The sequence below is a fragment of the Camelus dromedarius genome, unplaced genomic scaffold, assembly GCF_036321535.1.
Source record: "Camelus dromedarius isolate mCamDro1 unplaced genomic scaffold, mCamDro1.pat HAP1_SCAFFOLD_14, whole genome shotgun sequence".
Lineage (NCBI taxonomy): Eukaryota > Metazoa > Chordata > Mammalia > Artiodactyla > Camelidae > Camelus > Camelus dromedarius.
Window position 1 is genome coordinate 558,831 of NW_026989760.1, and position 24,056 is coordinate 582,886.

The window sequence follows — 24,056 nt, forward strand, 5'->3', positions numbered from 1 at the left end:
GTCATTGCTGCTGCAGATATTTATTTAGTTACTTTCCTGAACAAATTCTGTAAAGTCTGTATTCTTTATCATGCATGGCCATGAGATCTGTATGTGTGCAGAAAGCCTAGTTGTCATCACTGTAATAATGATTGGACAGTGAATTCTTTCAATGCCTGGAGCCAATCGTTTGAGCTTTTGCCAGGTGGCTGTGTGCCTGCGTGCTGAGGGATGCCCTCAGCACCGGCAGGCAGTCTGCAGCTATTCTGTAGACTTTAGTTCTTGCTTATGCAGAACCTCAAGTTCAGCCAGAGTTGAAGGCTTAAGATTTTCTCAGATCTTTCCTTGCCATATGCCACACATGTGTACGGACTTCTACAATTCTCAGAATTTTTTGGAGCTATTTAACCCTACCTCCACCCCCAGAAAGTCTCAATACTCAATTTTGCCTTCTAAGTTTCCTAGTCAGCATCTAATTAGCCTGTACTGGTACCACTGCCTCATGCAGTTGTAAAGTTACTCACTGCTGATTGTTTTCCACAAACACTCTGGGGACAGGCTGTTTGCACAGCATGAATTTGAGATAGGTGAATTAGTGACAGCTCTCTGGGGCGGATTTTTTGGGTAACTTCAAATCACTTCTGCCCCTTCCTTGATTGTGAGACTGTTGCTTTTAAAGGCCACCATTTAGGTGAGGATACGGGGATGGGGGTAGTTCAAGTTACGATATGTCAAAACTGACTATCTTTATGGAGATTTAGCTGTTATTTTTTCTCAAATAAACATTCCCCTTATTGCTGGAAGCCTTGGTTAAATTTCCAGAGTTCTGCAGAGGTTAATTTTAACAAATTTTGCCATTGTCATTGCTTAACAGAGGAGTAAGTTTTCCAAGATTTTTACTCAGATATTGTAGAAGTGTATCCCATTTGCATTTGTTTTTAACTGAGTTACTTGCAAGAGTAACTAATTCTACAGCTCCAGCCCCATTCACATAAGAGTCCATCTGCATGGCTTCTCCTACAGGGAGAAGTGTGCAACCTGTTGTCCGTTTGTTGTTTTACTTATTAAAGTGTAGGGGTTTTTAAGAATATGCTCATGAATAGCCCTTTGTCATTTTTACACGTTACAAATCTTCCACTAGTCTGTGGCTATTTTTTTTCCCTTTCTTTTAGTTGTTTTAATGAAATTCTCAGTTTTAAGGATTTTCAGTATAGCAATATGTGGATGCTGATTACACGGGTGAGGCATTTAACTACTGTCTAAACCTCAGTCTTTGCTCTGATTCACTGTCTAGAACATCTGAACATATCTACTGAACCCCATATACCAATGGACACTGACAGTCCTAATTAAAAAAATGCTTTTTAAGTAAAGCAAAAAATATTATCTTTGACACTGGAAAAGACAAATTTCAAATTTACTAGCTGATCTTGTTTTCTGTGATCATTAGCTACATCATGTTTATAGAGCCGAGAGGCATATTGAGCTACTGATTTTATTTCATCGGATTTTAGAATGTAGAACACATTTCAGGCCCACTTATAGCACCATATGTGTATCTTTAAGGATATGTACATATGATGATGTCTTTATTATAAGTACCTTATTTTATTTTAAGTACCAACTGCTGTGAACCTCATTAAGGAAACCTTGGAACTGCGGGACTGATATTTTTCACACCACCACCATCCCGTAGCATCTCTTTTGCACTTAGATGTTGTGTGGCAGAGTATTTTTCTGCTCCCTAGGAATGATCAATGTTGAAGGGGGAAAAAAATCCCTCCTCTAATAAATAAAGTCCAAATCACAAATTTATCTGAACAATGGCCACCATTTTAGTCCACACCAATCCATCTACTCATACTGACTCAGAGTCCTTAACACAGACAATCCACAACTGTAGTCAGGGTCCTCAGCCCACGTTGTATCCCCTCCCCATTCTTTGTTGATTCTGACCTACTTTTGTCCAACACGTCCTGCCAGCCTCTTCGCTACCTTACTGCAGTTTTTAATTTTTACCTTTGAGTCCCAGGCTGTGCCTAGTGATTTCCAGAGAAACGCCAGACACCTGGCTCATCAGGAGGGGTGGGGAGGATTTCAGGAAGCTATTACCAAAACTCACTTGCAGATCAGTAAGTGGCTGTTGTGAGCATTCCTTCTAGATCTCTGCCAGGCCCGCTGCATCCACCCCAGCAAAATAACGTAGCTCCTCCACCCACCTTTGCCTCCATTCATCTGGGTTTCTGCTTTAAGTGACACTCAGAAGCTGCTGATGGGCATTATATATATATATATATATATATATTTTTTTTATTTGAAGTATAGTCAGTTACAATGTGTCAATTTCTGATGTACAGCACAATGTTCCAGTCATTCATATACACATATATATGTATGAATTCCTTTCCATATTATTTTTCATTAAAAGTTATTACAAGATATTAAATATAGTTCCCTGTGCTATACAGAAGAAATTTAGTTTTTTTAGCTATTTTTATATATAGTTGTTAATATTTGTAAATCTCAATCTCTGATGGGCATTTTTAAAGCCACATCTGGAACCCTTGCTGCAGAAGAGTCTGAGAAATATATTTTCAACCTCATAGCATTTTGGTTAGGAAGTTGGAATAAAGGCTGAGCTGGCTCACCTAACTTGTCTGCCTTTGTGAGTAAAGAGGTCTGGAGATTCAAGGCCCAATGAAATGTCCCAGCCCTTCAGTAGCAAACTCTTAAAGCAACCAAAATGCTCCCATCTGCCAGAGCATGACTTGTCCTTAGATACTGCTGGCCATAACCACCAACGCTGTCTAATGCATCGTCTTCATCTGGTGCACACTTTCTTTAGATGTCTAATATCCTGATTAAGAGGACAAGCTGGTTTGGATTCCCAAGGTCACAGGCAGCCTTCTGCCTGACTTTGATGTATATATGTTCATTGAAGAGTCCTCTCTCAGATCAGCTAGAGCTGCCTGGTGTGTGGTTTGCCAGAGAATGTGGGTATATTGCTCCCCACCAGAGTCCTACCAGTTGTTTTATTGCAGGAAGAGAGAGAGCAAAAGAGACAGAACAGAAAGTTCTTGTCCAGCCTCAAGCACAGTCACCCCTGCACAGGGCCCTTGCTCTGGGACACGAAGAAGTACAGGTCAGCATCGACGTGGCCCTGGTGTACTCCAAAACATGGTGTGGTTTTACTGGGCTATCTGTGTCTTTCATGGACCCTGCAAAATTCTCCCCATTTGTGAAATGGGGAACCAAGGAACTCCCACCCATGCCTGTAGCTCCCAGGGTTTGCACCCTTATGGGTTTTGAGGATTTGCTGGCAATTCATTCTTTTACACCAGGTCATTTCTCAGTTACACGGCAGTCCTGTGACTTCCTCATCAGAACTATTCCTTAAGTTCGGGATTCAGTGAAAGATGCCATTCATGTTCAGGGAGGAGGAGGAAGACAACACAGATCAGAATTTCTGTTTTGCTTTTTTTGTTGTTGTTGTTTTCATAAGCCGTCTCCAGTTGTCGAATAGACCCTGAGCAAATGAATGACTGTTACACTCCCATTTGAAGGATGAGGAAAATGACACTCAGGGAGAGGAGGCAAATATCCTGAGGTTCCAAAGACAAAAAGGGATGAGCACAGAATAAGATCCCTGCAAATTTCTTGGCTGTCATCAGCCTTTAGGTCAGTGACAGAGTGCCGTGTGTAGTAGTAAAGTTGTAGCGTGCATTTAGAAGGGTGCAGATATTCTTGTTTTAGTTGATACAATCACACTGTTTTGTCTGGGACTCTGAAAAAGAGAAATGGGTTAGAAAATGTTGGTTTCTCATCCTTGGTCCTTCCTCACCCTCACCCGTCTCATGAGATCAGTACTCATTCATTTCATCCCTGCCCACCTGTAGGTGATAAAGCATAGCATGATTTTCATCTCCTGCTTCACTGATTCTTGTGAAATTAGGTGTTTGAAGATAGGAAGTCATGAAAGGAAGCTGCTTTTTTTAAATAAAGTGCAGTAATTTTCTTAGCAGTGTAGGAAATTGAGGATTTTCTTCATTGAAAATCAATAGAGATTTCAAGAATATCTGTATTTCTGATGTGTAGATTAAAATGACAAAATCTAGAGGGATTACAGAAACACAAAGATGATACAAAAAGTATCTTTAAAGAGCTTTCCTAAGACTGGGCTTGTAAAGAGACTGTTAGTTGACAGAGACCCTCTTCTCACCCATAGTCCCTCTCCATAGGTTGCAAAGGGCCAGCGTTTCCCCTGTGTGCAGTCCTGGTGCTTCAAATGAGTTGTGGGGTAGGGCGGTGCACATGGTGCTGCCTTCAGTTTGTCCACCCTAAGTAACCTCTAACAGTCAAGGGGCGAGTGTGTTGTAACGGCATGAACCATGCGCCATGCTCTCCGGGGTGTGTGCCCATCTCAGCTCATCCCAGCTCAGGTGATGGCAGAGAAGAGAGTGGTGGCAAGAGGTCAGCCATGAGTAGCAGGGAGCACCTGTAGTCAGCTGGGACCCAAGAGGCTAGGAGTTCCAGGTGGAAATCCCAGGACTTCCCACAGCTCATTCATTCAGCTAATACTTCTCCAGCACCTGTGATGTGCTGGTGCTTCCTTTGTGAACAGAACCAAATCCTTGTCCTCCTGAATTTGATGTTCTAGTGGAAATAAGAAATGATACACACAGGAGCAGATCCTGGTCAGGACACATGAGTGCTGTCTATTTTGGAGTGCACAAGGTGAGATCCTTTGGGAAGGAATGTATGATACAGGAAAATGTGGGGGAGAGGATGGCCATATCCCAGGTCGTATTTGGGTCCCTGGGATGCACCTCACCAAGTGTGGGTCCTTGGTTTGCCCAGCAACAAATTCGAGAGCCACAGTTCAGTAAAAGTAGATTTATTCAGAGAGATATATACACCATAGACAGAGTGGGCTGTTTCAGAAGGCAACAGAAAGGCCATGAGGCATGGGGGTTGGGTGCTCCAGTTTAAAGTAAAAGTAGATACACACTCCACAGACAGTGTGTGGGCTGTCTATCTCAGCAGAGAGAGCAACCACGAGGTGTGGGATTGTTAGATTTTATGCACTCAGTATCTTCATATGCTAATAAGTGGGAGGAATATTCCAACTGCTTTGGGAAAGGTGTTGGGATTCCCAGAAATTGGGCCACCACTCACCCTTTGACATTTTATGGTCAGCCTTGAACCTGTCCTGGGACCTGTGGGAGTGCCATTTAACATCCTGCTGTATTTCGGTGAGTGTGTATTGAAGCTCAAGATCTACTGGGAGTTGACTTTTCCACCATCTTGGTGCTAAAGGCTGTGCCATTCCTTTATTGGATTTGCCCGGCCCCTTCCTTCCTTTCTCATGAGGGAGCTCTGGACTGATTGCACAATTGCAGAGCAGGGGACACAGTGGAAAGAACTTCATAAGTGGAAGGTGGAAGGCAGTGTTTTCAGTAGAATTCTCAAGTCAATTACAAAGTAACGGTCTTCTTTTTGCTGGGGGTACATGGTGTCACATGAGGGAACTGTGAGCCTTGGATACTGTAGTGAGTGGGTGGCTCACTGTGTATACTGTGTTGCTTCTTAGGTGGCCCGAGGACAGTTGGCTTATAGGTGACCCATTCCCTCAAGCAGGGGTCTCTTTGGGGATTTTCTGCATGTGAGGGTAACATGGGTCACTTGGGGGGCAGGACCAGCCAGTCACAGCTTGGTCCACAGTCACCTAGTGCCCTCAAGGCTTTCACCCCATGGATGCGTCACCTCCCCCTGGATGGGGACAAGGGCACAAGTGGTGGGGCAGCTTCTCAGTGGTGGAGGCATTGCTCTCCAGACCCAACACTCAACAGCGTGGACCCCTGGTGTTGGCCACAGTCTTGGCTAGATGAGGCTGTTCGGTAGCTGAGCTCATGAGACGTGGGTGCCATGCTTCCATTCTCACCAAGAGCTCTAGTTTCGAAGGTTCTCGTCAGACAGCCACAAATACTCCATAGCCCATAAACAAAGAACAGTCTCCTTCAATCGGGGAAAGGCACACAGAAGGAGAACGGATGATCCCGAGAGCAGGAGAGGACAAATCCGTCCTGCCATCAGGGATCTGACAGACAAGCCAGCTCAGTTCCTCTTACTAGTTGTTTACTTGGAGGATCTGGGGTATTTGGGTGACCTGCAAGTGTCAGGAAATAGTACACGAGGGCTTTGTAGATTTTATGGTCCGGTGTTTACTCACCCCATTGTAGCTGTCGTGTAAGGAAACAAAACTTGTTGGACAACAGGCCATGGCCTCTGCTCCCTGGTGGAGCCAGGAGATTACAATATTAAGTACGACTGCGGGGGCATCATTTCTATGTTGAGAGGCCAGATGGCCTTACATAACTCTCATGCTGGATGTCTAAGTTGCAGAGGGAAACTGGATTCCATCCAGCTCTCCAGCCAAGGAGGATACCAGAAGTGGCCTCCGCCACCAACTGTGAGCTCTTTGCCTCCACTGACAGCAGCATCTATAGCAAAAAGCTGGGCTGCCACCTGCGTTTCCGTGTAAACATCTGATTACCCACAGCAATGGCCTCGTGAGTGTTGGTGTGCCCAAGGAAGCGGTGTGTGAGATGGAGGGAGCAGTGCCGGGGTCAGACACCGGGCGGGCAGGCAGGCAGTGACGACATCTGTGCAGCGCAGGGCCCATGGAACTGAGCCAAAGGGAGGCGGGTTTTGGAGCAGGGAGCCTGGGCAGTGCCGTGTTATTCGTAAGATGATCCTGGGCTCTGGATCCACGAAGTCATTGGCTTGATTCCAGACACTAACCTTCATCTTGGGCAAATGTTTGAAGCTTTCTGTGACTCTGTTTCTTGGTGTCCCAAATGGGGACAATAGTAGCAATTACCTCTGAGAGTCAGGAGTGCCTTTATAGTTGTCATTTCATTACGCTCACAGCAGCCCACGAGCACGGTTCTAGGTCCCCCAGTTTACACGTGGCAGACCGGTAACCTTTTAATCAGTAATCACGCAGCTAAGAATGGTCAGAACGAGCATTTGAATTTGATCCTTTGTCCAGATTATTTCTATTCTCACCCAGTATTACTGGAAAAGTAGTAAACTCAGAAGAAACACTGCTGGGAAGTGGGTGCTTGAAACATGTTTGTCATTGGGGAGTGTTGAGTTCACGTTCCTCACAGCCCATCCGAGGCTCCCTGCATCTCCGGCTGCCCTTGCTGGGGTCTGCAGGGCTCTGGGAAGCTTCTCCTTGATCTCTACCCCAAGGCTCTCTGCTCTCTACAGGTTGATTCTCAACCCTGACTGCTCAGTAGAGCTAATGTCTAAAAACAAAAAAATGGTGGGGAGGGTATGGCTCAGTGGCTGAGCACTTGCTTAGCATGCAAGAGGTCCTGGGTTCAATTCCAATTACCTCCATTAAAATAAATAATTCTAACTACCCCCCAAAAAAAGGAAAGTATTTAAAAAACAATAAACATTACAAAGGCCCCACACCAGGCTGGGGCGCACTATGTTTTAAAGGCTCCCAGATGCTTCCCATGTGCAGGACGGTGAGAGCTACCCCTCTATATCTCTTCTCGTGAGCTTGTCCACTCACAACCATTAGCCTCTTGAAGCAGGAAAACTACTTGGCTCAGCCTAGAACTTTCTCCCGATTTCTAGACTTTTATTTGCCTATTGGACATCTCTCCTGGAGCCCACAGGCACCCAGCCAGAACTGAATCAGTTGTCTCCTCTCACGACTTGCTCCTCTTCCTGCCCTTCTTGTTTTAGGAAATGGCACTATAATTTAGGACACTGCCAAAGCCAGAAAGCTGGCCGGCATCTTTGACCTCTTCCTGCCCTTCCATCACATCTGTGGCCAATCCGTCCACCTGCTGAAATGTTTTCTTCTCTCTCCTCCTAGCGGGGCCTCAGCAGGCCTTCACATGAACCTGCCAATAGGTCTCCCTGCCTCTATCTTTTTTCTTTCTAGATCACTTTGCATGTCTCCTTTACCTTGGAGGCACACAGAGTCCTGTGTGATGTGCACCTGTGATCTCTCCACCTGGTTGCCTCACCTGCCTCCCACACCCTGTTCTCACTTCTAGACTATTTGCAGTTCCTGGAAGTGACCTGGCTCTCTTTGGCCTCCCTCCTTTGCATGTGCAGCTCCCCAGGGAGAAATGGCCTTAACATTATAACTTCACCTGATCACTTCTAGGGCATCTCAGAACTCACCACAGTGGTTTCCTCCTCTGGGAGAGCGTTGGCTACAGTTCCGGCTCTCTGCCCCGAGCACCCACTGCTGACTGTTATCCAAGACGTCTTAACACGCCTCCTCAGCCATCATTTCATGATGAGTCCTGTGCACCTAGGAGCTCCCGGAAGCAGGGACTGTGTCTTTTTTCTCTTTATTCTCAGAGCATGGTAGAGACTCAGGTATAATGGTGGAGGGAACAGTGGTTATTCTGGAATTTCTCTAGAGTTAGGGCCTAGGGGTAACAGTCTGGTTGGAAGAAGGGCTTAGGGGATTTACCCTGAAGCCACATTTTTCAATAAACATTTCATGTTGTTTTTGTCTACTATTTGAAGTTACGAGTCTTAAAACAGATTGACGATTTCTAAAAATTACTTTACCGAAGATTGAGGAAAATGGCAGTTTTCCATATTTAAGAATATTATTTTAATTTTGTGTGACTGGGGTGGTGGAAAATAGAAATGCAAGGGTTACTAAAGCATTGTTATCCCCTTCCCCACCCTCAGGTCCTTTGGACAGAAGAGACAGGGATGTGAGGAGAAGGCTTGGAGGGTGGACCGTGCACTGCTTTTAAATTGTGACAGTTAATTTTACTTTTTTTTAATTTTCTTTTTTAATGGAGGTACTGGGGTTGAACCCAGGACCTTGTACATGCTTAGCACGTGCTCTACCACTGAGCTATACCCATCCCTCTGATATTTGTGTTTTTAGTGGGCATAATGTGCTGGTAGCAGGTACTTTAGCATCAGACACAGTCACCTGCGTCTGACCATCACGTTAATAACTTTTTCTTGAGCTAGAGAGCTAGTCTGTTTCCAAAAGTTCAATAAATAATCTACATTTTCTTTTTTCTTAAAAAAAGGCATTAACTCATGTTTCTCTTTAGTATCGCCTATAAATAAATGTGATTTTATTAACCGTTTACCAAAGTGTTAACGGTAATAAATATTAAGTACTGGTTTCTGAAGCATCAGTCATCACTGAAGATCCACATTCTGGTATTCTCCCTCTCTGTTAGTCACCTTACTTCTGGAGTTCTGGAAGCGGCGCCAGGCAGAACTTGAGTAAAAATGGGACACGTTTGAACAGGAAGAACAAGTCCAGCCAGAATAGGAGGCGCGGTGTCCCCATGTGGAGACAGATGAGATTACCCAGGAAAAGCGGGCGCTGTTTAGATGCACTTTAGTCTGTTTACTTCTGGGCTTGTCAGCCTTGGCTGCATGTTGGAATCACCAGGGTACCTTAAAAAATGTTGGTGCCTGGATTCCATCACTGCTAACTCGGATGGTACTTAGTGGCCTTTGGTGCATTCTGGCATAGGGAAGTTTTTAAAGCTCCTCTGGTTATTCTAATGTGCAGCCAAGTTGAAGGAGCACTGACTGGAATGGTGTACACAGAAGAGAAGTGTGGTCCTTCATTCATAGTAACAGTAAAAAGGGGGAAAAGAAAAAGTCTTGTATAAGTGTATAAGAAAAGAGGCATTGACTTTTATCCTTTCATAACACCAATAAATAAATGCAAAATATAAATTAGCTGCTATGACATAGATGTAGGAGGAAAGACACATTGGTTTTTATAGTTGACTCCCATTTTTTCACATGTGCCTTCATTATTGCCGCCTCCTTTTCATCGTAGACTAGGTGCCCATTTGTCTTTAACTAAGTCCCGGTCACTGCTCCCACTTCCGGTTGGGATGTGCACAAAGCAGCATGACTCTCATCCTAAAGTCAGAGAAAGGTTAGGAGAAGCAGGGAAACATTTGTTGAGATGCCATCAGTGTTTGAGCAGTGTTTGAGCTAGGCATTTTATATAATTGGAAATGTAAATTTATTGCTGCCACTCCTGCTGCAAAATTAAAAAATAATAATATATATCTTTGTATCAACGTTCCAGAGCTATGAAAAGATGATTTTTTGAGTCATCTGTATTATTGCTTCTTTCCATCAGCTGAGATAATTTAGAGCTGATGGTACTTGCAGTCAGCAGCAGCAGGACAGTATGTTGTGAACATGAATAACTCTTGGAAAGGAAATGCTTTTACTAGGAGCATCTGAAAATGTCTCCAACTATAGATTTAATAAATTGAATCACAGATCTACAGAATGTTGGCACTGAAAAGTTCTGGAGGGAGCAGGTAAAACTCCTCTTTTTATAAATGGAAAAAAATGAGGTTCAGCTACCAATAGAAAGTGACATTTGTCTTTTACAATGTAATAAGCTTCTAATAATCCCCATTATGAATATTTCCCATTGTTTACAACTGAAGATGGGGGTCAAAGCATATGTTGGTAAAAGACTGTACATTCAGAGTTGAAAGCTGAAACTTAGACAAAATTAGATGTTCATAATGCTTTTGAGTCCTGAAAAACAAAAACGTATCATATTGGCAGCATACAAAAAATACTGAAGAAAAGTTTTCTGGTCATTTAAACTGCCAATTTTAAATTTAAAATTGCCAGCTAATAAGTTTAAATTTTCATTAGAACATGCTTGTTAAAAAATTGAAGATGAAAACTCATTTCACTTTATCGTACTTCCTTTTTTAAAAAATTGCCTAATATTTTTTTGTTTAGTTTTTTAATTGAAGCATTTTACTTTACTTGCGAAAGTATGCTCCATTGTTTAGAGAGGCCAGCGTTGTGGTAGTGAGAGCTTGGGAATGAAGTTGCCTAAATTCATATTTGAACACAGCAGCTTGCTTCCTGAGTGATCTTGGACAACTTAACTTCTCTGTGCCATAGTTTCCTATAAAATAAGAATAAGAGGGTTGCTTCTTCATGACTGTGGCAATGACGGGTCGAAGTAATGTACAGAATCTACTTGGAAGACTTCCTGGCACAGATGAAGGGCCATGTACTTAGGGACAGCTATTATTATACTATATCTGTTTTTATAATCCAGGTAAACCTTGATTCTTACTGATTTCATCTCTTAAAAATATTCGAAATATAAACTCTAAAATGTAAACTCTAAAACTTCATAGTTGTAGCTAATTAACACATAAAGCTCAACCAAGAAACACACAGTGGAGACCAGTTAGCTGCCGACACCTGTGAAACATTCTGTCCTGCACGGACTCTATGCTGTCACTAGCGTCACTTCTGAAATCTAAGGCAAGCTCAGGCCTCGTCAGGTACCCAGACCCCCAAGCTCAGACCATGGCAGGGAAATAGTTTACTGTTCACATATGCATTTTCAAAAAATAGTATTAAAATGAACACTGTACGTATTTTGTTGTTTGTTTGACATCGTTAACGGAAAAGAAAAGAACAAAAAAAAGGAAAAAACCAATGCAATTACAAATAATGAGGCTATGTCTGAAAATTATTTTTTTTAAATTATGTTTAGGATTTATTGACCAATTAGGAGAAAAGTCATTTCATTGGTGTAATCCCTTGATTGACTTAACTTGTTTTTTTTAATTAGGAAGAAGAGAGTTTTCCATTTACCACCTGGGGAAAGTTTATACATATAACCCTTTGTGCAAGTGCTCTTTTTCTGGGTAAGAACCTGCCACAGACTTTTTAAAATCTAATGTGAAATCCTGAGAAAACTGAAAATCAAGCTGGGAACTATGAAGTCTCATAGAGAAAACTTTTTCCAGAGAACATCTGAGCCAATGCAGGGCGCCACTCTGGAGGTTCCAGAGTCTCTTCTGCTCACAGTGCTTCCCCCTATTCTTTTCACCTCATTTGTTCAAATCAGATCAGTGGTTTAGGATTCTCCAGGGTCTGATTAAGAGACCAGATGGAGGCATTAAGATTTCTAAAATTTTCCAAGAGTAACAACCAAGGTAAAATGTCTATGAATAACCTAAGAAAAGGATAGTAGGAACTATCAAAAAATAAAAGTAAAAACTACTGAAAGATATAAAAGATGCTTTAATCACATGATTCTAGATTAAAAGATCATATCTCCAAAATATCAGAAGTTATAAAATTGATTTGGGGTTTATTGTGAATAAAATCATATTAGTAATATAATAATTAATAAGATAATGAGACTTTTAGTAGTTCAAGAATAGCCAGATTAGAAAATAGGACAGGAAGTCCAGATATGGGCTCTGATATCAATAATAATTTAATATAAGAGATGGAAGGCATTACAAATCAGGGAGATAAATAAAGGTTATTCAGTGAATGGAACACTCGTTAGCTACTTGGGGGGAAAAGAAAAGATTGAAATCATACAGTGAACCATATATTGTGATAAATTCCAGAAACATTTAAAAAGTAACACAATTAGAAAAAAACTAGAAATAAATATGGATGTTTACACAAACTCTAGATGAACAGTAAGTTTCTGAGGAAAGTATACAAAGATTTCCATGCATCAGAAGCATCCTAATTTTAAACAAAACACCAGAGGATGTTATTTGTTTACAAATCCAACAAGGGGCTAATTCCTTCAATACATAGAGAGTTCAGATCACTTCAAAGGTAACATCAAAAAATCTCAGGAGCATAGAAGGCAGAGAAAAGGAACACACATTCACAAAGAAAAATAGATGTCACACTCCAATGGTAATTCACTCAGTTCACATCAAAATGAAGTAGTTTTCCACCTCTCAAGTGACACAGCTCTGTTTATGAGGATGAAATGCCAGTGATCACCAATCCCTTGCCTAGGTTACTGGATATTTTTTGTGAAGTATGGTTGATTTACAATGCTGTGTTAATTTCTAGTGTACTCCTCAAGCTTTCTTAGAAAGCAGTCTGGCAGTTGATATCAAGAGTCAAAAATATTCCTATGTTTTAATCAACTAATTTAGCTTTGAAAAACTTAATCAGGAAGTATTTCAAAATGGCAGGGAAAAGTCAGTACGGATGAAAGTCACAGACATATTTTTATATGTATATATATATATATATATATATATATATATATATATAAAATCTCAGCCAAAATATTCTTCCAAACGTTCACAAAGTAGAATAGTTTGCAGCCATGAAAAAGTGTGTCCATGAAAATATTTTATGACATGTCAAAGTGTTACACTTACGATAGGCTTGAGAATAAAATTAATATATAAAATGATTTGTAATATACAAACAATGTACCCTTCTGAAGGAATTATGTCTATAGGTAGAAGCATTTTCCTTATTTTATTTTTTATTCATTTTCAGAGTTGGAGTCCTTTCATTGTAGGTGACAAAATCAATTTCCAATGTGTTTAAACAACACCCAAAATTGGGGATGCATGGGATTTATTGGTTCCTGTAAATGAAAACCTCAGATCTGAGGTCTGGCTTCAGTCAAGGAGAGATACTGTAGCCCAGATGATGTCAAGGGCTGGTCTTGTCCTGTCTTCATTCTGTGTCCAATGATGTCTCAGCATGCTGCTTCTAGGCACTCAGCATCCCAGATCATCCATCCAAACCAAGAGAGGTCTCTTTGGCAGCTTCCTCTCTTGATAGAGGAAGCTTATCATTCACATGGGCACAAGCACGTATCTCCTCACATAATAGTGGCTCTTACTGGGTTATTTGCCAATTCTCCAATCATGTGTGAGGCCAATACAATGAGGGGTATTATTTGTCTTAAACCAACTGAGATCTACCTCTGGTGCTTCAGAATGAGTTGGTTAATTGAGCTTAAATCACAGGACTAAAAACAAAAGGGAGGTTATTTATCCTAAAGCAAATTCTGGGCCCTCTTCTAAGACTGGGGACAGATCCAGGACAACAGTTCTGTCCAGTACTGAGTACTTTCAAATTATCTTTAATGAGCAAATGTTAAAATTATGATCAGAAAAGATGATAAATAAGAAGAAACTTGAGGAAGGGGAATGGAAAGCTTTCCTGTTTCATAAGAAATATTGAACCCATTAAGTGCTTGGAAGAAAAATGGAAATGTGTCAAGTTTGTAAAAGTTCTGAAATGAATTACAATTGATTTCACAGACCATGTAGTAGACAGTGCTCTACAGTTAGTGTGTCTTTGGGCTCTTTGAGTATTTCAGTTCTTTCACTTAATAGTTGCTTCATTTGGGGCAAATTGCATCATCTCCATGTGGCTCTATTTCCTCATCTGTAAAAGAGATATAATATTACCTTCCCAACAGGGTGATTGTGAGGATTTAGAAAAATAGATGTGTGCTGAAGCAATAGTAAGCATTTAAAGAATCTTAACTATTAAGATTACTTAATACATAATTAAAAAATTATTATGCAGACTTTTTAAAAATGCATAGTATTTAAATAGCCTATATGTGCTGTACAAGAGAGGAAGGCTTAATATACCTTGTATAATACATTTTTCACATCCTTAACTAATTTTCACATTTAATCACACACACACCAAAAAGTTATTCCTTTCACAATCATGAAGACTTACTGTGAAGAAAAGGATGATGAAAGAGAGTAGAGGAGAAAATAAAATGCTTTCTCTACAAAGTGATGGCTTAAAAACTAAGAAAAACACCTTTTTAAGACTTTGGTCACCATATTCATAGCTAATACTTAGGTATAGTTTTTCACATGCCTGTGGTTAATGTTCTAATTGTTTTCACAATTAGTAAATCATTGACTCATCACAATAGTCCTATAAATTGCTATTATTATCCCCCCATTATATGGGTGAGGAGATTGAAGCCCCTAGAAGTTAAGAAATTTGCACAAGGCCCCACAGCTAGCATCGGAGCTGGGATCCAGATGCAGGAGTGTGGCTCCAGGAGGGGCTTGTAAACACTCCATCTGCTCTCCCCTGCAGGTGCAAGCCAGCCTCCCGCTGTTACTGTAAATAACATGATGTGGTTCACCTAGTCTTGAAATTCACATTCTTTGTAGCTTTCTCTCTGGGGCAGCCATCAGGAGCAGCCAGGGACCCTGAGTACATGCTTCTGGACTATGACCAAGAAGGTAGATGGAAGGAAAACAGTTTAAAAATGGTACCTTTAATGTGCATTCTTCAGTGGGCAGAAAAATACCTGCCTAGTGAGGAACTGAAGCCTTACCAGCCACGTGCAAATTATGCTTCAGACACTCCCGTTGCCCTTGAGTCCACACAGTCAGAACTACAATGGATCAGGGACATGAATCTTGTGCAAATGCAGGGAGTAGGAGTACCTGCCATTTTAAGATCTCAAGGAGTATGAAAAGCATGTGAAGCTTTCATCAGCAGAGACCTGCAGTCACTTCCACTATTTCCCTCAGGGCATGTCCACAGCTTCACTGGTCCTATTCAGAATGAAGATGACAGCTAGCACCTGCTGACCCCTGAATCAGTGATAGGTTCTCCCTTGAAAGGAAGCATATCCCCTTCATGGGTTACAACTAGTTCATAACCTAAATAATTCTATAGATGTAGAAGGGATACTTTCATTGGTTCTGCTATCACAGACTTGTCTCCAAAAGAACATGCCACCAGTTACTCCATTTTCAGCCATTTAAAGATATACTTAACAGGCTTCCTTCTTTAGTGCAGTTTTAGGTTTACAGAAAAATTCACAGAAAGTGGAGTTCCCATATATTCCTTATGCCCTGCACACAGCTGCTCCTGCTGTCAGCATGTTACATTAGTGGATGCACTCATTCTTTTTGACATCCTTCATTCCTCCTCCCCTAAATTTTAACATGCCGGATATTCACGTCTCTTGTGGCATTTACATGCGATTTACATCACTTCTCAGGTTTATGTGAGGTTTACAGCACGTGCATGTTGTCTGTTTAAGCGTAGATTGGGGGCAAGTTTTCTGTGTAAAAATATGATCATTAGTGAGCCTTATGCTGCTGGGCTTTTGGGTTGTCAGGTCCTGTTGACCATTGCTTCAGTTATTGGGATCATTGTCTACGGACTTTCAGTGTTCATTGTATTTTCAGCAGAACTTCCCAAGAACCTGAATGGAAGAGACCCAATCCAGAAGTACCTGACTGTGCAGGTGGGCCACGCCCATCACTGCTTCCCTCATCAGTTTTAACATCATCGTGACCCTGAACGCCATATATGAGAAAGTGGCAATCAAGATGACTGAGTCTGTTAAGCTCCTTCTGCAGCTGAGGTCATTTCTACACCAGTTTTAGAACCAGGTCAAAACAGAGACTTTATCTTTTAGGCACTTCAATTCCAGTACATTACAGTCTTTAGAAAATTTCAAGTGTAAACGTATTTTCTCTAGCCTATATGAGAAGTGAATTAGCTGCAGCTATGCATTAGTAAAAGGGACAAAGAAAGCTTTAGAATGTCCAAGCTCTGTGTAAATATGTCAGTGCTTAATAATAATTTCAATTACATTAGATCATGTACCCTATTGTTGAAAGTAAATAGTCTCTCTATTGCAAATAAGTGGAAGAGGGTCGTGGTTCCAGTGGCAGATTTGCTTGTGCGTTACGGAGAGGACAAGTAATCACACTGTTATGTGTCCTCCCCCCATGCTGTTCCTGTTAGTGTAGCTCCATTCTCATCAGCTGTGGCTTCTATAACAAATGTTTCTTCTCTCTGGCTTGTATCCCAGCCAGCGGCTTAGCGGCCCTAGTTAACTGCTTCCCACACACTGCATGTGGCTGGGTCGTTCTCCCAGTTGTCTGCTCAGTGGTCATCTTCTGAAAACACTAAGACCAATTCAAATTTTGAACTAGCAGGATGTTTTATGTTCCCCAAATGCTTCTAGCAAGTTGCCCCGTGTTTTGTTTGTTTTCTTCAATAGTCCTACCTTCCTGCCGTTCAGGAAGACAAGAGAATTTCACTTAGCAGGATGTGTAGAAGTAGCTTTCTTTCAACTTACACCTGACAGAGGACAGTTCTTGCCCATTGGATACTGTTGTGCTTATAAATTTTAAGGAACGGGTGACTTTGTTTTTTTTTTGCCTTGTGTGATATTGCATTCATAGTGGGAGAAACTCTTACAACAGTGTGTACAGTTGGAATTAACATAGTAGTTATTTTAAGGAATTCAAAACAGCTTATATGAAAAAAGTGTGAATTGTGTATATATATATATATATATATATATATATATATATATATATATATACATATTTAGCTTGTTAACTCATGTGTCCGTGGCTTTGATTATGGTCTCAAAGCTGTTCACAGTTTTACAGACTTAACTTTTCTTTATTCTAGCTGCAGAGATCCCAAGGACCAGACTGACTGTGGGAACAACCTAGCCATGAAGGTGTTCTTCTTCCAGTTTGTCAAATACTACTCCTCGTGTTTCTACATCACATTCTTTAATGGCAGATTTGTGACTTATCCTGGAGATCTGGTGTATTGGCTGTGAAAATACAGAAATGAAGACGTGTGAATACAGCTTTGTGTTCGGACAGTCTAACCTGTTTCATGTTTTCTCTTAGTTGCCCAATGAAGAGTGTCTTTACTCTCTGTTCCTTAGATTTTTTTAGGCATAAAATAATGACTTTATTTCATGTTAGAGCTATCTAAAATTTAAATGAGATTTTCTTTCTAATATTCCAGTGTGACCCAGGTGGCTGTCTCCTTGAACTGATGATGCAGCTGACAATAATCATGGGAGGACCGTCCATCTGGAATAACATACAAGAGGTGTTACTTCCGTGAGTACTAAGTCATGTGATCTTGGGGTGAGAACGGCCCACCCATCCAAGTAATTTTCCTGCATGCCCATCTCTAAAACAGGGGAGACTCTGCTTATTAAAGCTCTCCAGATAAGATGATCCAGCCAACAGTGTAAACATACCTCCTGTTTAATAATTATGTTTAAATTCCTTCCTTTTTATGTTTAAATTAAATCCTCAAGTGCTATAGTTTCTGCTTATTAGCCCATCACTGGGGACTGACTGATCAGAGCCCGTTGAGAGATGGCCCTTTTTGGGGCCATGAACTAAGTTTTCCCACAACTTCCCGCAACTTTCTCCTCCTTTTATACATGCATTTAAAAATCCATAACAGGAATTTGTTGAGTGCCTAGTATGTGTTAGTCACTGTATTAAATGTTGTACATATATGTGTGTGTGTGTGTACAATTTAATCACCCAAACAATCCTTATTCTTATCTTCCTTTTCAAATGAAGATCCTGTGGCTTAAAGAGGGTAAATGATTTGCCCAAGTTCTCATTGCCAATAAGAGACCACTGTGGGACTCAGATGTAAGACCCTATCTCATGGAATTCATGTTCTTCTAAGAACAGAGACTCTCTTGGTGTCCTGAGGCACAGGGCTACATAATGTTTTAAGAGACACTTGTCTAAAATAATAACTACAGAGGTTTTGACTTACTGTTCTCTTCCTAAAAATGAGAAAAGCAGATGTTAGCAAAGGTCACACTGTCCTTTGGATTTTCACATAAGCCCTATCCCATATCAAAGTGGACATTCCAGTGTTATCTGCAATTTCTGAACATTTCAAGGAGCTTAGTGTATTCACTTTCTTTTGTAACAAGTATCCCCAAATGACATGGTAGTAGGAAGAAAAAAGAAATAGTCTCCACTAAACAACACAAATTTAACCTCGTAGGGTTCTTGAACGCAGGAGCCTGCTGAAGTCAAAATATTGGCACGGCTGTTTCTGAAGGCCTCAGGGGAAACTGTATCTTTGACTTTTCTGGCTTCCAGAGGCCACCTACGTCTCTTGGCCTGTGACCTCTTTTCCTTCTCTCAAGGTCAGCATGGTAGTGTGCCTCTGACTCTGATCCTGTGGTCAAATCTCCTCTCCTCTCTCCCCTCTTCTGTCTCCCTCTTCTTACTTTAATGACCCTGGTGATTACAATGGGCTCACCTCTATAATCCAGCTCGTCTCTCTTAGAGAAGGCTGGTTAGCAACGTTAACCGCATCTGAAATCATAGACCCCCTTTGCAAGGGAAACTGACCTCTTCCTATTTTCTGGTGATAAGGACATAGACATATTGGGGGGGAACATTTTTCTGCCCACCACACTAAGCTTTTTAAGATAATTTCTGGCTTTGAGTTTCTGTCCTCATGAAACTGTTGATCTCTCTTCTGTCTTGCCTTCAACAAAATCATTCTGCTCCTGGCCAACCTAACTGCATTGCTCACCACTCTCTGTGGTGTCCCCCAAAACCAATTACACAAGCAATTCTTACTGTTGTTTGGAGCATGGAGGAGAAACTCAAACAACTTGAATTTTGAAATAAAAACCTCCATCATTTTAAAATCTTCCATGCCACTATAAAAAAAATTATTTTTTAACTTCATTTTTTAATTTTTAAACTATTTTAAACTTTGTAACTTTTTTTAAACTTTACATTTTTTCTTATCATCCTTCATTGTAAGCTCCAGAAACCTGCTATTCTGCCCACCGCATCCAAGTTCCCTTTCACTGTTTCTCCTCCCTTCCCTAACTTTCCTTCACTCTCCCTTATTACCAATTTTCTGTCCATTCTCTTTATAGGGCAGTTAAATTATTTTTTCTTTCCTTCTTTCTGTTTTTGCAGAGTGAACACATTTGTGTGTCAGTGTGTCCTTCCACATTTCTTCACAAGGTCTTCATCTTTCAGCTTCAGGATGGATTACTGTGGTCTGTCTCTAAACAAAGGCATTTCCCTTGTCCCCCAGCTCACCATGCCCCTCAAAAAAAAGATTCTGATCTTTGCTGTGAAATGAATCTTTTTTTTCCCTACTGTGCAGTAGACAACTCTTACCCTGAGCTCACAATCAGATTTCTCCAGAGGAGTAAAAGTAGCTCATGTGCAAATAATACTACTTTTCTCTGTGAAAAGAAATAGATCAGATAGAGGAAATACTTAACTCAGATTACTCAAAAGCATTTCCTGAAGGAAATAGGTTAATTATTTAACACTAAATTTTGTTGAATCTGGTTATCAGTGAGCTATTTTTACCAATCAAGAAGGATATATTTCCTAAATTGGTACTGAGCAATTCATGTGAAATGAAACTTGCTCACATTAACTAGTTTAAAGTAAAGGATGCATTATAGTATCTGTGGTCTGTTTATACCTTCGCTTAAGTAAGCACATTGTTGTAGGTTCCAGTGAGCTGAACTTTGCCTACATGTATTTCTAATCTGGGCTAAAATATTTAGGGAAAATATTTTGAATTATGTTTCCCTTTTTTGAATACCAGAAATTCTGAATGGTAGCGAAGTTTGAGGGTGGCTTGTGTTTTCCTCACTGCCTCTTCTCTTTGTATAAGGTGCCAGTTTCCTTCTTAATTTTTCATATAAAATCCTAACATACTATAGATCTATCAATTACTCTTGCTGCCCCAAAACTATACCCATCCTCAAAAATACATAGGAAGGGAAAAGAAAACTTATCAAAGTTAGTGACTATTTTCATGCTATTTAAATATGTCTAAAGGAACATAATGAAATGAATTTTACCATATCTCACCTGCCTCCAACCCCCAATCCCATGTGGGTTTGTTGAGTAGGATTCTGGGAGCAAATGAAGAAGGACAGTGATGCCGTGATCCAGGCTCTCTCTGGGGTCTCCCCAGCACTTGGATCGGCATTTGGTATAAAGTAGGTCTCAGTCCGAGCCAGCTGAGTGAGTGAGTGACTCACAGGCATCGAATGAGTAACATCAGTGAATTAACAGCATTCTTTGTAGGACTCAGAGAATAAGCTGAGTGCCCTATGGCCTTCCCAGCCTCATGTACTATTTTGATGTTGGGGTCATTTCTGGGAATGTTATTCTGTACTTGACAAAAGTCTAGTACAATTCCAGGGTTAAGTAACTTGCCCTAGGGAAATTTTATGATAAAATATTATGAAAAATGGTTAAATGCCCAACATGACATAGCACTGTCCTTTGGTGTTTAGATAATGTATGGCTGTAATTTTCTTACTTTATATGCTTTCTACATTTTCCACCGTGTGTACGCACTACTATATAGTAAGAAAATGCAAATATTTAAAAGAGAAAATCTCTCTTCTCCAGATATGATTTGGTTAGAGGATGAGTCAGATAGATATATTAAGAGAATCTTAAATACATGTGTCCATAATTCACTCTTTAAATCCAGGAACAGGAAACTCAGGAATGAAATAGATTAAGAGAATCAAAGATACTTGTATTCAAGATTAGCAAGTAGGAGTGTCCTCAAAAGAAAAGGTGATTATCTATAATTCAGGGATTAAATGTGATAATGAACGTACAAAGACAACATGAAGTAGAAAATGCCACGTGGGAAGCACTGAGTAAAGGGCAATTTACCATGATTATGCCAATATGTGTGGTCAATTCCCAAGCAAATTATTGTGTAACCCCTGCTAGAGGGAGAAAGCTTCCAGCCTTGGCTGAAGAGTGGGGAGGATCCAGTGTCTGTATTTTTTAAAATGTCTACAGGTGTTTCTCATGTGCAAATTGGTATCCCTGCATGAGAACCATAAACCAACAGAAAACCCAAAAGACCGAGGACAATGATGGGTTGCCGACAGCCCAAGCTTTTCTGCCACAGAAGAGTGGTTCCAGTCAGGAAGACTGAGCAAGAGGCTCAGAGTCTTAGCTAAGGACAAGCAAGTCGGGACTTCTAATACGACCTAATGTCATCGACGGGGTAGGGCATTTCAGCACAAGAAGGGAGCACCAGGTGAGTTAACATGGAAGTTACATCCTGGATCCAAACCGTGATGGATTTGGGTCCCGGAGGGTTAAAGCCCTGCTTCCGTTGGGCATGGACCGCATTCCACAAGAGGCTGAGACAGGAATTATGAGGCAGAGAAAAATTCCCCCAGGGGACTCCCGAGTCTGGGTGCCTGGAAGGGTGATGGACGAGCGCGGTCCCAGCTCCACCCGCACCGCAGGGCTCCGAGTGGCTGTGGAGCTGTGCGCTCCCGGCCGGACCTCAGACCTGACTGCAGTGCTCCGGGCTGCGGCCTGGGGAGCGGCGTCAGGAGCAGGCTGTCCCCGTCATTCTCGTAGGTGCTGCAGTGACCCCCACCCCGGTGGCCACGGCGTTCCCAAGCCAAGGGTCTAAGTGACTTCAACCTTATTTACAGGTGACCACAGCTGGTTAGCCTGTGCTGCTCAAAAAGAAGATCCCATATGGGGTTTTGATGTGTTAGGGGGTTTGCTAATACCTGGCCTGCTTTGAATCGTTTCATCTTGACAGCAGCCTGGGCAGTCGAAGTTTCACCTCCCAATTTTATTTCAACATTTTTTGTTGAAAGTATAGTTGGTGTAAAATATTGTGTTAATTCTTGGTATACAGCATAGTGATTCACATATACATACATATATATATATATATATTCCTTGTCATATACTTTTCCACTATAGGCTATTAAAAGTTATTGAATGTAGTTCCCTGTGCTATACAGTAGGATCTTGTTTGAAACAAAAATTACTAAACAAAGTAACAAAGGAAGCAGACTAAACCTATCCATGTATACGGCACAGTTGAGTTTATCTCAGGATTTAAATGTGGTTTTGAGCTCCAGGATCTCTTTATCAACTTATCATATGTAAAGTGCCTGTGGAACACTTCTCAGAAAAATGTTTAAAAATCATAAGATTTAGAGAATAAAGAAGGAAGATAATTATACTGAAAAGCAGGTATCAAAATATAGAAATGGGCATTTGTGATACAGTAATATCTGAATTATTGGAAGGACGTGTTGAATAAGAGGATCCAGTGGTGGGTCTACTGACCGCAACATTCTGCCACAGCAGTGAGTGTAAATCAACTTCTGAGATCTGCAACAATTGCATTTTGAATGTAAATAAAGTTAAATAACAAATAAGCCATGAAGTGTGGATTCAGATTCAGGGGTATCTCGAGTCCATATCCCCACCCCCTCACAGAGCTCCCTGCTCTTCCCGTAATGTCATTGAAAGAATTGGGGAAAGTTTGTGAAGCGAAGGGCATGTTCCATTGTAAAGAATTCTCGTAGCAACCCTGGGAGCATGGCCAGGGAAAGGTTAACGCTGAGATCAGAGGCAGTGGGAAACCTAGCAGGGGCAGCTCTTTACAAGTCACATCATATACTCTGTGTGTGTCCACGTGTGTGTGCATACAGACGTGTGGGCATGTATGATGTATACACCTGCCTTTCGTGTGAAGCCGCCTCACTGTCCAAATTTGAAATCCATCCAAACGTGCAGTGCAGTCAGCCGAAGCTCCGCCAGATGCTAAGTTGTCTGTTGTTGCTCTGTCTCTTCTGCTGAACTCCACGAGTAAACCACGCGCCAGCTGTTGCTTTCAGGAAAAACAGCTCTGTAGTCTACAGGTCCATGCCTTGTTTCACTGCCAACTCCGAATTCCTTTCATGACAAATTGCCATTTGAAAAAGGGGGAAGCATTCAGTTGTCCCACAAGCCTCTGAGTGAGGAAAAAATTTAACCTTAGAGACATCTCTGTGGGACAACATCCAGAAGGGTGCAGAGCACTGGGCTGCGAGTCGAGGCTGTTTCTTTCAAGCTCTGCACTGAATTTGAGGTGGCATGTCACTTCTTTGGCCCTTGATTTGTTCAGCTTAAATTAGGGTCTTGGACCTGTTCGATCCAACGTTAGAGTATCACTTTTCTGCTCAGTGATCCTCCATTGTTCCACAATTCCTTCAGAGGGAAAAATGCCCACATCCTCACGGCAGCCTCTAAGGCTCCACCCCCCAAAACCACCACTTATTTCCTATTCACTCTGGCCCACACCAGCCTCCATGCTGTCTGTCCAGCGTGAGGGACCTCAAGGACTGTGATCACTGTTCCCTCTGCCCACCCCTTTGCCTCCGTCTTTGCCTTATTCAAAGGTCACTTGCCCCATCCACACTCCTCCCTACCACACATTCCTCGCCCTCCTTTATTTTCCTCTGCAGCACTTATCACCAGCTCACCGACCCTTTATTTCTTTTTTACTTATTTTCTCTGACAATTTACAGACTGAAAATGCCATGGTGGATAATAGCAGAGAAATGGGGGAAAAAACAAATGAGGGTAGGTATCTTCTAAAAG

General features: G+C 41.4%; 1 protein-coding gene across 1 annotated transcript in view; it reads left to right on the forward strand.

Moving 5' to 3' along the window:
- Positions 1-24,056, forward strand: part of LOC135320556 (anoctamin-6-like) — a 53,293-nt gene that overhangs the window by 21,928 nt on the left and 7,309 nt on the right. Inside the window, exon 7 of the mRNA XM_064483669.1 lies at positions 17,623-17,720. Within this exon, the coding sequence (XP_064339739.1) occupies positions 17,623-17,720 (98 nt within the window). The remainder of the gene's footprint in view (positions 1-17,622; positions 17,721-24,056) is intronic.